Here is a 17,971-nt window from a genome sequence, read left to right as displayed (position 1 = left end):
GTGTGAACCATTGTGCTTTAGGTGGTGACAAAACATTATGTGAAACACATAATATCAGAAGATTGCTAAAGAACGGCGATGCCACAAATGAAACACATTTTTGAAAATATGTTTCATTTGTGCTGTGTTGAAGGGGAGAAGACACAGGAGATATATTGAAGGAAGTGTCACGACATACTTGGGACTGGGTCTGATCTCCTGTCCATTCTTGTACCACTTGAGCTCCACTGTGGGGTCGGCCAGATCGACCACCAAGCGGATCTTTCCACCTTTATCCACCTGATATGCTGGCTCCAGTTTCTTCGCAAAAGCTTTGAAAAAACGGAATAAAGGTCACAAAAGAGACACCAATATCTAGATTAAGACTGACACCAAGGAGCACATCCAACATTTGGAAAACAGGAATATACCTTCGCTTTTCTTCTCCTCTTTTGGGATCTTCTTCATCCTCCTCAGCAGACCTCTCAAATCTGTGATACCGTACATGAAGGCGATTTTCTCGTACTCATCTGGCCGAGCGTTCTTCAGGATCTCCCACACATCGACCTCTGGGGTATCATCCTGCTGTTTTGGCTCCCTAGTGGTGCCGAATACGAGGGAACGATGTGAGGGAAGCGGTCATAGACTGATGTTTGCAACGTGTCCTGAGGAACTACTCATGTACCTCTAGAATAGGGTTTTTGAGGCATTGGTAGGGTGATTCTTCAGCTCTAAAATATGTGCTTATTTAACTTGGTTCATGTTTTCTTTGGTTCCTGCTCTGCCATTTTTGGTTTGCATAACCCATTTCCCTGCAGAGCGTTCCTCGGGACATGTCACACAAAGGGATGGGCATGGCGAGCTGTATAGCTTTTTGCATCAGCCCTCGAGTCAGATGTTATTAACCGTAACACAAGACACAGAGGTGTTATCTAATTGGCTTAGAAATAATGGAGGGTTAATCGTGTCCTTTGACGTGCCTGTCCACCACGATTCAATCTGAAGTGTGCAAGATGCCAAAATCAGGAATGCTTGATTAGTGAGGTGTGTGTCGTACCGTGGAGTTCCTTGACGGACTAAAATGATCTGAATGGATCTTTATTGACTAAGAAAATTGGGGAAAATTGTAGGGCTGGATAATATATCGAGATTATATTGTTATCGTCTTAGATTTTACAATATCAATACCATAAATGATGTCTTTTCCTGGTTTTAAAGGCTGCATTTCAGTAAATTTATGTAATTTTCTGAAGTTAACAGACTGTTCTAGCTGGTTTATTATTTACCTTTACCCACTCAGTCATGATATCCATATTAGGCATTTTCAGACCAAACAGTTTTGGGCAGCTCCCCTGAGAACTACATACTTTCAAGGGCTTTTGTTCTGTTTGCATTTACACAGCAAATAAAAATGCTAAAGTAATGTAAGGCGGCTATTGTGGATTCTCATGTTTTTGCTCTGACCAGTCCCAATTGTTTTGTATTTTCCATGTTGGGTATAAATGGACATTACTGTCTGCCTATTTGCAAATTTTTTCTTCAGTCTATTCTAACAAACTGTTCAAAAATCATACAAATTCGTGACCAATGTGCTGACGGGAGTAAACAAGAAATCAGTCCTGAGTTTTCTTGGAAGGAGGCATGTTGGATGGGTCACAAATATCATAATTTTCCAAAAATATGGACTTTTCCCAGGAAAAAAACAGACTTTCCCGCAGGATTTTCTTCCCAGGAGACGCCTTTTTGGATCTGTGTGAACTTTTAGGGAACTTTGATACATTTTTCGGAACGCTCTCGCCATGTTTCTTTTCCTAAATTTAACCATAGAAACGTTTATTGTCTAAAGCTAACCTCTGTAACTGTATTTTAATTACATAACTGTATGTTAAGGACATAATGTAATTTATGGGGCGTTAATTCATATTATATCATACGAGCTGTTGTGCATGCATTTTCGTGGGATGTCAGATGAACCGTTCTATTAGAATACCTTCGTTTTCTTCCTTTTATAAAAACTTTGTTACAAGTTGTTGTTTGTGTTTAGCATTGTCAGTTTAAGAGGTTTTTAAAAATGGTGGTTGCCGGTGCTGCATTGGCTCGTGTGTTTTGTCCCTCAAAATGGCATTTTAAGTACCATGGTCATTCCTAGTTCTTGTGGTGTGGACACAATCTGAAAGGGGGAGTCTTAGAACTACAATTAAGTTCCTCCAGTACAAAAATGCATATTCCTGCTGATTATTTTTGAGATACGTTGGGTAAATACTTTGTAGAAGCACATGTATTCAACCTTACAATACTGTCGCAATGCTGATATCGAGGTATTTAGTCAAAAATAACATGATTTTTGATTTTCCCTTATACCACCCAGCCCTAGGACGCTGTTACAAAACATTAAAATGGAACTGAACTATGGAGGATATTTGAGTTCATTTAACACTAAGTGGTTTTAACAGTGTTGTAGGATGAAATTAGCACGTAGGAAAAAATGCAGATCAACTAGGGAGTTGTTTCCATTTTAATAGAAAATATATGTGTAATATAACCTCTTGTAATGCTGAAGGCTGGAATTCATGATATGCAGCATGCAGAGATTTAGAGAAAGCCTGTAACAAAGATTTTTAATGCTGATTTTAATGTCTTTCATATTGCTCTTATGAACTGGCCCATCCCTTTGTTTGTTGTTGGTTTGAGTGATCACTTCAGAAATGCTCCGACACTGTTAGATAATGATACTAAAGACGTTAGATTTGTGAGGTCCAAGTTAATAAGAAACGTCGCCCTGCACGAGTGTAATCATTAGTTGACATAAAGAACATTCAGACAGCCCTTTCTTTCGTAGACATTTTCCCAAATGCCCGAAAGATTGGAGGTGAATAGCGTCACATATTATTCTATTCTATGTTTGTTTTTCTCATCTGTTTATTTTCAGGCAATTATAAAGACAGCTGAAATAAACATGGTGGTATTTGCCTTATATTTCTATGTTGAAATAAAACGACAATGTAGAGATAACACTATTTTACAGCATCATTTCACCGTGGCCCCACGAGCACATCATTAATGATCCAAAATGGCGCACTCTGCCTCATAAAGGTGGCGTCTAACTTCACGTCTCGATGAAGAGCCGCCACCTCCGAGTTTTTATGATGCAAGGCCCATTTCCATCATTGCTGTTTGCTGGCAGAGCGGTTAGGAATGCTGCTTTCAAATGAAGTGTTACCGTGCTACAGTAGGCCAACACTCTTGCTCGTCCAATTCCTAGAGCTACATGTCATGCTGGGGACTCTAAAGGATTATACAGTACTCACCCGCAGTAAGGTCTAATCGTTTTAAAACCTATGATTTTCTCTCTACTAACCTTTGATTTCTGAATATGTAGGGGAGAAGAAGAGACAAGCCCAAAATAAATGTATACTTTCGCCGGTGAACAGTGTCACTGTCTAGGTCTATTTGTTCTCACACTTTGTACTGTATCATCTGAAATATGCATCATGGTGTTTATTTTGAGTCACCACAGTAGCTTTGGTAAACCAGAGGTTTTCAAACTGTGAGGCGCACCTCCCAAAATTCGCACTCCTTTTCAGACTCATAACTCAATCAAATCTGACTACACAGGCATGATACACATATTTTTAGATTCAGTGTGATTTATCTCCAATAACAGTCACAAATAAATGTCTATATACCTGCTTAAGTACAAAGTATGAAGACGCACCTTATAACTCCAGAGCTTTCCTGGGAACCATCACATTTTACGTTTTATTCCGTATCAAAATAATCCATTAATAGTTATCAGTACATCAATCAGTAAACTGGCAAAGAGGAAATTCTTATAGCTTATTCTGCATATTTTTAATTATGCCAAAATCTAAATAATTAAATTTATAGCCCCGACTCTTTACTCCTTACTGTCAATTACCCTAGATGATGCATGGTTGTCTCTCAAGTCAAAATCAGACAAAGATAAATAAAGTGAATGAAAAAATCCATTAAGATGAGCTTTTTTTTAAATCATTGAGTTTAAAATAATTTACAGTGCAGTATTTGTATTTTCTTTTCTTTTATCATTGACGTAGCCACATATTTTTTTTTTTATTAATTTAGTATTATTATTATTATTATTTTTTTATGTTTTAGACATATATAATTATTTATTTATTTATAGATATTTATATGTTTTATTTATTTATTCTATTATTTATTTTTTAATTGTATCTGTATACAGATGGGGATGATGGGAGACAATTTTGTCTGGGTGGAGCCCACAGTTTTAAACTCTGAAAACCTCTGGTATAGTGTAATGTATCATCAAAAAAAAAAAAAGTACCTGCCACTTATACCGTGGACTATCACAAATCAAATTTACAAAAGATTGAAAAGAAGGAGAAAAGTAGCGAATCAAAAAAAAAAAAAAAAAAAATAAAAATAAGGGCTTAAAAATATTAAAAAAGGACAAAATCCACTCAGGGTTGGGATGTGATTCTCACCTATGTTTAAGGAGACCACTAAAGTCAAGCTCCCCTGCATCTTCTTGTCCTTCACTGCTGTTGTTAACAAGGAGAGATTAATCAGAGATGAAACAGTTACAGGCACTAGAAAACAATGTTTAAAGAGCAACACAAAGCAGAAGCTCTGACATCAATCGTTGCGTTAGCTCCGATTGGTGCTTACACAAAAACCCTTTTGTGTCTTTTTTTGGATAAAAGCTTGAAAAAAGGTGTTTTGTGTAAGACACTTAAAGAGCGTTCCCAGGTAATATTGCAACAGTAGATGTGCGGTGTCGAAGCAACATTACTGAGCAGCAACATTGTGGGAAACTGGGATGCTTTGCATTGCTTTCCAGACACATTGTTTGGAGGGAGATTTAAAATGCAAGAGTTGGCCTTCAGTTACACATTGAGTCGGCTGGTTGATTTGTAATTACCTTTGAGAAAGGTTAATGACATCATTACAACCATCTTGTCACACTTAAATGTCGTACAATACAATACTACAAGGTGAAATGTTTTTCGCACTAGTTCTGTTCTTCACTACTAAGGAGCATTTATTAGTGTCATTTCTAGTATGATATAATCATTTCTAGTATAAATACCTTGGTTTGTTCAGGTGAAGTGGCAAAAAAAGGAAATACTGTACTGGGACATAGTGAATTCATAATGGTTGCTGTTGACATTTCTTTTGTTACCTTCTTTTGAAAGCTGATCGAATATCAATATTCTGTGAGCCCTGTCCAGCCTCTGCAAGACAGCAACAATACATAAGCTAATCTGTATTTTGTTGACATATTACAATAAATGTAATGCACTTTGATGATTTAACAAACCTTTAACCTCCAAGTCAAAGGAGCAGCTGTCAAACTTGTCCTTGTAGGTGACTTCGCACCTGTAGTTTCCAGCATAGTTTTCTTTGGCCTTGATGATGTGCATCTCAAATGTGTGGATCTACCAGACATATAAAAATCGGTTCAACAAAGCTTTTTGTGAGGATGTGCTCACCAAGACAGACGACAGAAAAATGTCTTGGTTAAAAAAAAAAAACAACCAAAAAAACCCCCCAACAGTTTATCGTCACACTATACCGCTAGAAAATGAGGCAATGTCTTGATAAAAAACAACTGTTTAATTTGGTACCATATTAACAGAAAATGCAGCAATGCCTTAGTAAAAGAGAACTACTTGTCATCGCACTACCTTGGCAGCAAATGCAGTGATGTCTTGGTAAGAAACAACTGCTTTTTGTTGCACTGTCTTGGCAAAAAAAGAGGCGACGTCTCAGTAAAAAACAACTGCTTTTACAGGTACTATGCTAGCAGAAAATGCAGGGATGTGTTTTTTAAAAAATAAACGCTTTTCATTGCACTATCCTAGAGGAAAATATTAGTCGATGTCTTGATAGAAATTCAACTGCTTATTGTCTCGCAATCCCAGCCTAAAACGAAATTACATCTTGGTTGAAAACAACCGCACTTCGTTGCACTACGTTGGCAGATAATGAAGTCTTTTGGATAAGCAACAACTTTTTGTGCCCTGGTGGAAAAACACTTGTTTGTTTATCTTGAAGTGTGGTCTGCAGCTCATATACTATGTCACTTTCGAAACTTTGATATGATACGTATATGGTGTTTTGCAGAAACGTGCAGTGCCGCCATTTCCCTTTAAAAACTGAGTTGTGCTCACGTAGGAGCTGTTACAGGTTTAGGCCTTGCTTTACAGTACCTTGGTCACTCGTTCAAAGGTCTCTTTCAGCTGTAAGTGCTTTCCTGTCTTGCTGGCCAGATCCATCCATTTTCCTTTAAACCACTTGACAGTGGGTTTGCGGAGGAGGTCTTTGGCCTCCACCTTGGCAATAAAGGTGATGTCTCCACCTTTAGACAAAGAAAATACAATGTGACCACAGAAAAACAGAGTCCAGCAGGACTAAATGTCCAATCAATAAGCCAATAATGTCACAAAGACAGCTGATTTAATAAAATGTTAAACTATAGAGGTACTAACCATACCTCCACATGTAACACTGATGTAGACACTGAGTCTAGTGTTCCACTCTGGAAGTTTTTTTTTGTTTTTTAATTTTCTTCTGCCCTTATTAATGTCTAGAATTACCATGTTTTACCATCTTCAACTCTTCTTTAACTGCCTTTTTTGTGCTGTTACTCACCCACAGCGACAGAGGCACTTTGGGGACTCTCTATCAGCAGGGTGGACCGTGGTGGGGTGTCAATGGGCTTTTCAATCTCCTCTGGGCCTGGCCCTCTCCCAGAGACCACACTGGTCAGTCAGGAGAAACACATATATGACACAGTGCTCTCTACTGTCAATGTCCAAGGAAAAAATACAGCAGTATACAGTGGAAGAATTCATACACCCACCTTTCACTTTTGATCTGAAAATTTTAGTCTTACCAGGGAGAGTTACACAGACAGACAAACAGACACATATTCTCACTTTCAGCTATCACACCTCATACAGCAGCAGAATTTAAGCTCTTTGCAACATGGAAAGCATGAAACAGACAATATGAAACACAGATTAAGCGTCTAAATAGTACGTCAGACCACATTTAAGGGACATTTACAGTTTGTAAAGTCTTCGTTTTCCTTTTTGTCCAGTCTTCTTTGCAATGGGAGGTCTGAACGTGGATAAATAACACTGTCTCCTTTGCTTGTCTTCACATTTTATGCAAGTTTCCCATGGACAAAACCATCCAACCAACGTAATATGCTGGCTGCTAATTTTTAATAAAGTATTCTAATGCAAATGAAAAAGATTTAATTTTCCGAATGCCCCATTATGTCAGTTCAAGAACTGGGACTATGACATATCAGGAAAACAATCTTTATCATGTTGCACACCATGTTGTTGAGACGAAATAACCTGGATCATGCTAAGCTGCTGGCAAGGCTCCATCTGACCAGCTATGACAAAAAACAACAAACTGATTTTTTTGATACCGGTCTAAATTGGATTGTGTGAAGGAACGTACATAATTACCATACAAGTCTTTTTTTTGGACTACCACTTTATTACCTGAGTCTTTTCTCCCCATGGCTGGCACGCTATCATCTAAACAAAGACAGAGAGAAATTTACAGCATATTGTAAGGAATATTACTGTAAAGTCCACTGAAGCAAGCACACACTCAAAAAAAAAGTGAAACCAACAAGCAAGTACTGATTTGCAAGCACTGACCCAAGGAATTCTGAAGCCGAATTCCAAATGTATTCACATAAATAGCAATTTATGTGTACAGAAAACAGAAAAACATGGTCAAGTAAAACCGTAAAATTGTAATTACCATAGAACCAAGAAAGTCACTGGTATTAATGGGTGTATGTTAATGTGTTAGCAAGGACATTTTTAACATCTTCACTTTCTAATATTGAAAAGCTAACTTCCAAACACACAAAAAGTATCTATAAATAAACATGTCTCCAACATGTTTCCTACTTTCAGACAGTGGTTGATATTTATTCTGAGTAGGCTACTGGTTTCACAGGTACTAAAATGGTGGTAGGATTGGACAGAGGGGTCTTACTAGGCAGCTCAATTGAGAGTTTCTTGAGTGAATTGGCATCCTCTGTGAAAAAAGCACAGTAGTCATTGAAATTAATGAGGAAAAACTTAACTAGGTGGTTTGATGAATATTGCGGCTACATCAGTGTGAGTGTGACTAGCGGCTGGATGTTTTCCATTGAACAGCTTTAGGAAGCTGCTGTGTGACTATCTTTTATTTGGAAGTTAATCCAACCGACTACAAATTCCGTACCCTTGAAGTCGTTTCCCTTTTAAAATCAAAATGAAGGGTTTTAATTATAAACTATTTGTGGACTTTTGTTCTGAAGCTGGTTGTTTTTAGCATTTTGACCACCGCCAACCCATTCACTGTATTTAGGAACAAAATCCACTTTGTTATGGTTAGTTTAAGATAATATTTTTGCCTAAAATACCCAGTTTTGGTAGCTAAAAAGCCGCTTGAAGAGCAGGAAACAGTGAATGAAAAACAACCGGTTTTATTATTTTTTGGTTTTGAACAGTGGTCTGCAGCTTGGTGTCTCACCAAAATGTCATGCCATCCACACTGCTTGGTACACTGATTAAAAAAAAAAAAAAAGGCAACAAATTTCCCCAGAAAACGTATTCTTATAAGCCAAACAAAAGACAAATTTAGGCTTCATCGGAAGCTTTTTTGAGTATGTTTTACAAGACAAAAAGGCTTCAAGGATAAGGACTTAATTGTGGGTTTGATATGTCTGATTAACTTCTCCAACCCACAGCAGCTTATTATGCTTTTATAATGAAAAGTATCCAGGAATATGTCTTATAGAGTCCTAAATGATTATCATGTATATACAAGTAGGGGAAATTAAAACATAAGCAAGATAATTTAGAATACTTTGACATTTTGGTAAATTAACTTATTCGCTGCTTTATCAACATTCAGTTCAGTGGTGGTACATTTTAACCCAGCTTAGCATAAAGACTTAATGCAATGGGAAAGTTAGACGTCAGCCTTAACGTTTTTGGAAAGTACTGTATATTTCCTTTAAAAATAATCCCCTTTCTTTTGCTCACAGGCTGCAAGCTAGGATAAATATGTATGTCACTGAGCTAGTTTGGGATGCAGATATAAAGTTGATATTAAGACAGCAAGTAAATTAATTCACCGCGTCTGAGTATTTTAAAAAACCAAGTGTATCAGCATAAAAGGGAATGGTAATGCCCAGGCCCGTCTAAGATGTAACATTAGCTATTTGTTGCCGTGACCTGTTCTCTCACAATGGCGATTCAATAATATATTTAATTTTTAATTTTCATGACGAAAGTTGGATAATTAATTGTAATAATTTAGAGTTTACCGCATATCAAACGGTCTTGGGACATGAAAACAACATATATAAAACCTGCAATTCAGCAGCATTCCCTTTTAGTAGATAGACAGGATTTTAAACAATAAATTCGAACAATAATGTGCATGTGTAATGCACATTTAGCAACCATGTATTTATTTTGTACGTTTAATATATACATGTGAAATATGGTCACATGCATACCTTTATTTCTGAGGTGTAAATAAAGGATGATGTGTTCATAGGAGTATTTGCATGTAAAAATCACACATTTAGGCTGCTATGTGTATGTCAGTGCACAGACATACATCAGAGTATTTACAGACATTAAAATCCGTACGAAAATACATACACCGCTTCGAGTGTGAAGTCGACTAGGGCCAATGCTTTTTTCTTACTAAAGACTACAACACTAACCAAGAACCTGAAGATGAAATTCACATTAAGCACCAGAAAACATTTAAGTCGATCGCCACAATATAGCTGATAAACTAACATATCATCGACATATCTACCAACTTTAGCTCTCTACTCAAAGCACCCATGAGGCGATGGGAGTTGATTTGAGCCTGACCTAAGGAGAAAGCTCGATTGCAACCGTCCTCAAATGGTAAGATGAAGAGGAATGAATTAGGAAGTAGTAAGGGTTGTTAAGGGTACCAACCTGCTGGGGCTGTTGGGGATGGGGGATTGGCTGCAGCATCATCCTCACCTGGAATAAAGGTGTCATTGACAAATAGACCCACCTATCAAAAATCTCCATCACTGGCAGGCCAACAAGACACAAGACTGGCAGGCCAACAAGGCCGTTGATCACATGCGAGACGAGACTTTGAATGGAGCATAACATGCAGCTCTTGGACAGCAAGAATAAGACCAAAATATCAACATATGATTTGACCTTAGCTACTAGAGTGTGGGATCAGCACTGCTTATTACCGCAAGCTTCTCAAGCCGCCGCAACAGAAGCACAAGCTCGCTAGCACCGTGGCGCACATAAACACACAGGTGTATCATACAAATCAACCTTTAAGCAGCAGGTGCAACTCATATTGCAAAAAAAAAATGCTCATGACCAAGCCAACAACGTAATTTCAAAGGCGCTCAGCTTCTTCACCTTGGTTGTATCATTTCTCTCAAAAGCAGTTCATTCCAACTCACCTGAAGATATCACATAAGCAAAACTGATAAAAGGAAACCAGCCAGTTGCCTTGTCAACACTATGTCAAGCGTGTTTGTTCTGCTTATACGTTCATGTTTCTCGATTATGAAGAGTTTGATGACTCACCTTTAACACAAATCGCATCACCTTCAGTTTGCCATTTCAGGACTTCATCTGTTAGTCCTTATTCATTATTATTATTCATTAGTCTATATTAGTATTTATTTCTTCAGACATCTGAAAACTACACCAAAAGGTCATCCAGTGTAAAGTATTTTGTTTTGTTTTTTTTCTTTGAAGTTTGCATGCAATTCAAGCCATGTAGGAGTTAGAGCACTGTTTTTTAAGCAAATTAGAAATCAATGCATGGCTCAAACCAGTACGACCTGGTCTCAAAGAAATACGTGAAATGACCACGACCTCTTCACAAAGCATTGAGTGGTGGTGGCATGTATTGTAATATAATAACATGCCGGCACCTCTGAAACAGTGCTCATAAAAAGTCAATTAGGATCCTGCGGTTGGCAGTGAACCCAAGAGACAACTGTTTGTTTCTCATGTGAAACTTATACTCATTTTCCGCCAAAATAAGTGCCTTCATGCCAGCCTTTTAATCCTTTGAAACCTGAGCCAATTGGCTTGATTTCTTTCAAAAACATGGGAAGAAGGCAATAAGCAATGAAAAAAGAAAAAACCCAAAAATGATTAAGAAATCAAGGAATCAAAAAAAAAACAAACTGAAAAATTGTTTTAAAAAAAAAGATAAAATAAAAAACAAACAATCAAGACTTAGTGAAAGGTGCTTAAAAACATATAATTCTGTGAAATATTTTAGATACATAATTATGAATTACAAATAATAATACTTTTTTTTTTTTTAAATCAGTTTCTGCAGTTTGTGGAACATTTCTTACCAAGTTGCCCATTGCCTTCTTCAAATCAACAACAACAATTTGCTCAGAGTTCAAAAGTTTTAAATATCTTGAAAAAGGCATCTAAAAGTAGCACATGAGAAGTGATGTCACTGGTTATATGCAGGAAACCTCGGTAAAATAGGCAATAGACTGCTTTCCTATTGCCAGTAGATCTGTACCTCTGGTGTGATGACTCAATATGTCACACAGTTACACAGAGACAGCACAGCACCAGATACTGTCAGCACCATGCGCCAAGACAAATGCAGGCAGAGCAGAGCAGGCATGTAGATAAGTGCACATAAATGCTGATCTTACAGCTAACCTAATCAATTTCCCATGTGAACATATGGAGTGTCGAGCAATCATACCTACACAAGAAAAGTGCAGTTTCAGGCCTCTCAGAGTGAGTTCAGTGAACCAAAAAATCGTGCTGGCACACACCAAACAAACACGTGATGTGTGATGTACGAAAGAACGCTACTCTGTGGGGTGGTGAAGGGAGCGTCAGGGTTACCCACCTGGGGACGGAGAAACCTCAAGGGAAATCTTGGGGAGGGGCATGGCAGGGCTGCTACTGTCTGGGGCAACACTTTCTGAGCATGTGACAAATATAGTGGTGGATGGAACAGCTGCTTTTTACGAGCAAAAAGCTTCAGCATCTGCAATGCCTCTCTCAGTGGTGGTTGCACGTATTGTTTTAAAATAGCATGCTGGCACCTCAGAAACAGAGCTTATAAAAAGCCAATTAGGATCCTTCGTCATGATGGATACGTGTATTCCCTGGTTCACCATGGTGGTGGTTAAGGTTACGACTCCATAGGTAGTATAAAGAGCAAAAAACGTTCATGTAGGGTGGGTTATGGATGGGTCAACAAACACTGGACCCGGGAGGCCACTGTTTGTTTCCCATATGAAAATAATATTCTTTTTTTCTACTAAAATAAATGCTGGTTATAATGCTGTATGCTGGTCTCTTAACCCTTTGAAAACTGAGCGAATTGGCTTGATTTCTTTCAAAAACATGGGAAGAAGGCAGTGAGCAATGAAAGGAGAAATGACCTAAAAATTAGCAAGTATTTAGTAAAAAGTACAACAAAATGCCCTGGAAAAGGTGCTTAAAAAGTTAGAGTAATTTTGCAAAAACATGGTATGATAATATTATTATATTTTTCCCTAGCTCCCATGTTTGTTTTTTTCCCTTTTCCAATGTTTTTAAAAGAAACTGTATCAATTTGCTCAGAGTTAAAATTTTTAAGTACATCTCAAAGCAGCACAAGGAAAGTAATGTCGCTCCAGGTTTCAAAGGGTTAAACGTAGGAAACCCCATAAGAAATAGTATGCCTTTGCCTGTTTTTTTGTTTCAACGTCATGGACAGGCTAGAAAACAGGTTGGTAAACAGCAGAAAGCAGCATGAATGCCAGTGAAAATGTTATGCTGGTTACTTTTTTTAAAAATATCTCTTAGTTATTCAGTCTCTCTCTAACTCAGTGGTGACTAAATTTTGAGCGATATTCGAGTGCTGCTTAGATGAAGACGGTGCATAATGTCAATGCATCAGCAAAGGGGCTAAAATTAGTAAGCCACCCGGGTGTTGTATTTCCATCACTGCTAATCAGAGCTGATTGGAGCTCGAGCAGATAAATACCCGTGGCAACCGCAGAGTCATTTGTTCCGGGAGTGTATGCTGATTGTAACCTTTCCCAGTAAATACAAAAGCCACAAAAGCTCCTTAAAAGTCAATGTTGCTTCTTGTAATTAACTTTTTTGTCACGTATTGTGATGTACTTACCTCACTTAAAGATATTCTTAGGTTCGGTACAAATAAAACCCTAGCTATTTTAACCGAAAACACAACCTTTTTCTAAACCGTGTCACCACTGCGTAATTAAAACACAATACATGCCACCAGCACAAAATTTTGTTTTGAGGTCCTGGACATTTCACGTATTTCTGTGAGATCGTGTTTAACCAGTGAGAGTGAAGTCCATGGCGTTCTCAGCAGGGAAGTAGAGGTTATACATTAGCTTTAAAATGAAAGTACATCTAGGTTTATGTCATTATTGCCATGCTGCTGAGCTATGTAGTGTGCAACTGAAATGTAAGACTTTTAGGGCTTGTTTCAGTAGCATTTCGACTGAAAGAGCTAGAGGGGTAAACATGCACTTTGAGAGAGAAATGGGACTTATTCATGTTTAAGAGTTATACTTACCAGTTGCTGGGGGAGGGCAAGGGCCCTCTTCCTTTACAGCAGAGCTACTGGTCTCTGCTGGCTCTTTTACCGCAACCCCACTAGGCTGCGGTTGGTTTGAGCCATTCTCGGTAGGATTCGGCTCCTGAGCCACCACAGCCTGTGGTGGCTCAGGCTCTGTGGGCTCTGGTTTCTTCCCATCAGTCTCTACTGGCTCTTTCCCCTCTGCTACTGGCTCTGTACAGCAGATAAAGCGCCAGGCTGGAGCAGCAAGCATGGAGCACAACCACCAGCAGCGCTGCATGGCAATGCTTGCGAACGATGTGGGTATAAATAGCTAATGGCCAGATAGCCAAGATGCTAATTGGTGACATTTGAGTAAGGAAGGGAATTTCAAATTTAGAGTCCATAACCATGCTAGCAGCTCTGTAAGGCTTAAACACGTATTGAGCTAAATGCTAACACGCTAATGTTCAGCAGGTATGATGCTCACTAACTTAGCTTTAGTTAGCATGCTAATGTTTGCAAATTAGTAGAGGTGGGACCAAGTCATTGTTTTGCAAGTTACAAATAAGATTAATGTCAACTCCTTGCACTAAAGTCCCAATTCAAGTCCCAAGTCATGATTGCCAAGTCCTGAGTCAAGTCCCAGGTTAAGACTGACAAATTGTTGGTCAAGTCCCAAATCCTAAACTTTGCGTTTTGAGTCCTAATACCACTCTGACAACAGAGGAACAAAAAATTAAATTTGCAGTTTATTTTACAATAGCTATTGTATTTACATACATTTGTACATTTTATTTTTTATTTTGTCAAGTCGAATCTAAAGTCATCAAATTTGTGACTTGACTCATGCGTCGAGTTCACACCTCTGCTAATTAGCACCAACTTGCTGCTGAGGCTGATGAGCATTTAATTGGGTCTAATGGTTTTTGGTCATTGGACAAGTTAAGATTTTGACTGGATGAAAACATCGGACGATCACCTAAATCAGCAGTATATATCCTCTTTGTACCAGTGGCTGTTGGGATATTTCAGTCTGGACTACAGTGATGGACTGGCCGACTAATATTTTCGTCCGTAGAGCTGTGCTGCTAGTGTGGCAAAAGAATCAATCCAAAATAGTAATCAAACTATGTCCAAATTATATCTATTATTGAAAACAAAATGTTCATTGCTATTGTGTCATATGTTTTGATCAGTTGCACCAATGTAGCATCTATCTGGTCATCGCACATCTATACTGTAAAGTGATCAAGGAGGCATGGATTTACTGACTCACACAGTATGTATGGAATTATCTGATTGCTTCAATCACTAAATTAAGACAGCTGGCCTTTGACTTAAGCCAGTGGAGTCATTAAAATCCAATATCCTCAATCCCTCTATACCTCCTGTGCGATGACTTAATATGTCACGCTGTTAAACAGACAGCCACAGCACGAGTTATTGTCAGCACCATGCGTTGAGACAAATGCAGGCAGAGCAGAGCAGGCATGTAGATACAGTAAGTGTTGGTCTTACAGTCAACCTAATTAACTTTCTGTGTGAACATACGGTGTGTCCAGCAATCATACCTACACAAGAAAAGTGCAGTTTCAGGCCTCTCAGAGTGAATTAAGTGAACAAAGAAATCGTGATGGCACACACCAAACAAACACGTGATGTGAGTGCGATGTGCAAAAAAAACTGTAACATTCTAGGGCGAGTGAAGGGGGTGTCAGGGTTACCCACCTGGGGGTGGAGAAACCTCCAGGGAAATCTCAGGGAGGGGCATGGCAGGGCCGTTACTGTCTGGGGCAACACTTTCTGAGCATGTGACAAATATAGTGGTGGATGGAACAGCTGCTTTTTACAAGCACAAAGCTTCAGCATCTGCAATGCCTCTCTCAGTCTCACAGTCGAACATACACACACACCCACACACACACACAGACATAAAAGCACACAACATGTACTAACTCACACCTGCAGCATTCACACTTCATCACCATAAATTGCATTTTCAAATTTTTCTTACATTTGATGCAACACCAACATACACACGAAAAAAATACAAGAAAACTTATTGTTGGACTATTTTCCTGGAGTGAATGCACAAAATATGATGTTAATATGTCAGACTGGGATTATGCAAAAGTCATTGAGATTCACAGTTAAAATGCACATGAATAAAGGCTCGATCATACATTATACTTCCATCAAGGTGTTGTGGTGGTTTTGCTATATAGATGCTTATGGTGTAGGCAGGATTTAACACTACAACACTTGTTGAAGTGTCATTCATTTCCACACAGTGTTTAAGACTCTGCTCAGACTGGGTAACTCATGAAGTGTAAGCAATACCAAAATAGTTTGTCAATCAATACCCATAATGTGAATGGAATGGTGTGTAATAGGTAAGCTGTACTTTTGAAAGTTTGGTGGCATCTCGGTGTGATGAACTGCAAACTCCGTCAAATACACTGCGTAGAAGTAGCTGTTTCGGTGTTTGTTTGTTGGGACCGTTTGTCCCAAACTATGTGGAACTAGGTAGGTGCTGAACTTACTGTTGAAGATCTGCAGATACCTAAGATATTTCTGCAGATACTTGTATGTACCACAGAAGCTCGTGCAGATTGATTGGTGATGTCTGGACAAACAAATCCGATCTTATCATTTGCAAATAACAGTGTAGACAGTCTGTCTTTCTGATTGACAATCAGATCGGATTCCTCTGCAGTCTGAACGGAGCCTCAATAATTGTATTATCTCTTTACGAAAAGATGTGCTTGCAGGAAGAATTACACCCGAAAATGGCTTCACTAGATCATGAAATGCAAGTCATCACTATGCTTATATCACCACATTTTGAGTGAAAATGCATCACTTCCCAACACTAGTTGGGAAGTGATGCATTTTTTTGTACTGTGCTAAAGCAATGCTTTGTTTGACATTTTGCAAGTTTGGATTGTTTGTTGTCTTAACATGAGTTTGGTAGAGGGATAAAAGCAAAAGTTGATCTGAACCCCATCATGTTAGCTTGACGAAGGAGCGAAATTAGCCTCAAAGGAAAGTCAAGAAATGCGATGCTATTTAACTGCAAAGATGTCTTATGCTGCCTTTAGATGGTGGAGTAACAAATGTGTTGTAAAGTATTACTTTTAATGTTTAGTTATTAGTAAAGTAGGGCTGGGCGATATGACTAAAAATGCTATCATGATTAAAACTTTCATAATGGTCGATATTGATAATTATCTCAGAAAAACTTAAACTTTATTTTCTCTTAAGTTACAAGGCTGATTTTTGCTCCTGAATGAAAGTAATTTGCTTAACTGTAGTTTAAACTATTTTAAAAACCATTACTATGTAAACTATTATTGTCAGAACATAATATTTGCCATATACAGTATGCAGTATTATACTACTAATCTACCTAGTAGTATACAAAGTAATTGGCTTCACATTGACAAATTTCGACATTAACATGCAAACAGACTCACAGTTTTCTATCATAGCCAAAGGAGCTCATGTTATTATAACTTCTATAGTTATGCATAATGACTATACTTTCTTTTAATACTTTAAGTACATTTTGCTGATAATAATTCTGAACTTTTACCTAAGTAGCATTTTGAATCCAACATTTTCACTTGTAATGACATATTTTTAGACTGTGGTATTTCTACCCTCACTTGATTAAAAAATCTGAGTACGTCTTTATCCAGTGGTAACAACATCATAACCAAAATTTCGGTTATCGCCAACGGACATGTGATTTGACGGAAAGCTGCTCACCTTTTTTTTCAGCTGGGATTGGGGCTGGTTCTTTGTTAGGGGGTGTTTTGGGAGACAGGTCTCCTGAGGATGAAGCTGCATCTGTACTTTGGCCTGATACCAGGCAGGGACAGGGACAACTGATTTAGTATGAATAACTTGCTAAAAGTGTGCATTTATTGATTAAATGAGGGTTCAAAGAGGGTCAAAATGTAAACACTCTGGACTCCACAGGTTAATTTTCACCACTAATGGTGACCCACCTTTCTTTGTGAAGATATGGATGACGCACTGTTTTCTCTCTCGTGTCTTTCTTTTCATTTCTACCAATCAGATTTTTCTTTTGGGAGCTGACAGGCTCAGCTCCATCAACATGCCTCACTCCACTCTCTTAGCAAGTCTGTAACCAAATGCGACTGTGCGAATTCTAGGAGTGAATTTGCGAATCCTAGGATGAAGTAATGACCCGTCTCACTCTGCCTATGATTGACTACTTGGTGCCTTTGTTGGTTGGATTGGTTAAGTTTAGGCAAGATGAGCGTAATTAGTTAGGGTTAGGGTAAGAATGTAAGGGATTGCCAATTAGAGGCAGAGTTAGGTGGGCGAATCTTTAAACATCTTA

General features: G+C 38.3%; 1 protein-coding gene across 1 annotated transcript in view; it reads right to left on the bottom strand.

The window, feature by feature from the left end:
• Positions 1 to 17,971, bottom strand: part of mybpc1 (myosin binding protein C1) — a 41,459-nt gene that overhangs the window by 14,663 nt on the left and 8,825 nt on the right. Inside the window, 12 exon segments of the mRNA XM_042511082.1 lie at positions 179 to 311; positions 411 to 577; positions 4,467 to 4,523; positions 5,165 to 5,216; positions 5,303 to 5,420; positions 6,195 to 6,343; positions 6,637 to 6,723; positions 6,726 to 6,746; positions 7,506 to 7,541; positions 8,014 to 8,055; positions 13,615 to 13,830; positions 15,328 to 15,402. Coding sequence (XP_042367016.1) covers positions 179 to 311; positions 411 to 577; positions 4,467 to 4,523; positions 5,165 to 5,216; positions 5,303 to 5,420; positions 6,195 to 6,343; positions 6,637 to 6,723; positions 6,726 to 6,746; positions 7,506 to 7,541; positions 8,014 to 8,055; positions 13,615 to 13,830; positions 15,328 to 15,402 — 1,153 coding nt within the window.

Source organism: Plectropomus leopardus, chromosome 22, assembly GCF_008729295.1.
Source record: "Plectropomus leopardus isolate mb chromosome 22, YSFRI_Pleo_2.0, whole genome shotgun sequence".
Classification (NCBI taxonomy): Eukaryota; Metazoa; Chordata; class Actinopteri; order Perciformes; family Serranidae; genus Plectropomus; species Plectropomus leopardus.
Note: the sequence above shows the minus strand (reverse complement) of the source record. Positions and strands in the feature narration are given on the sequence as shown.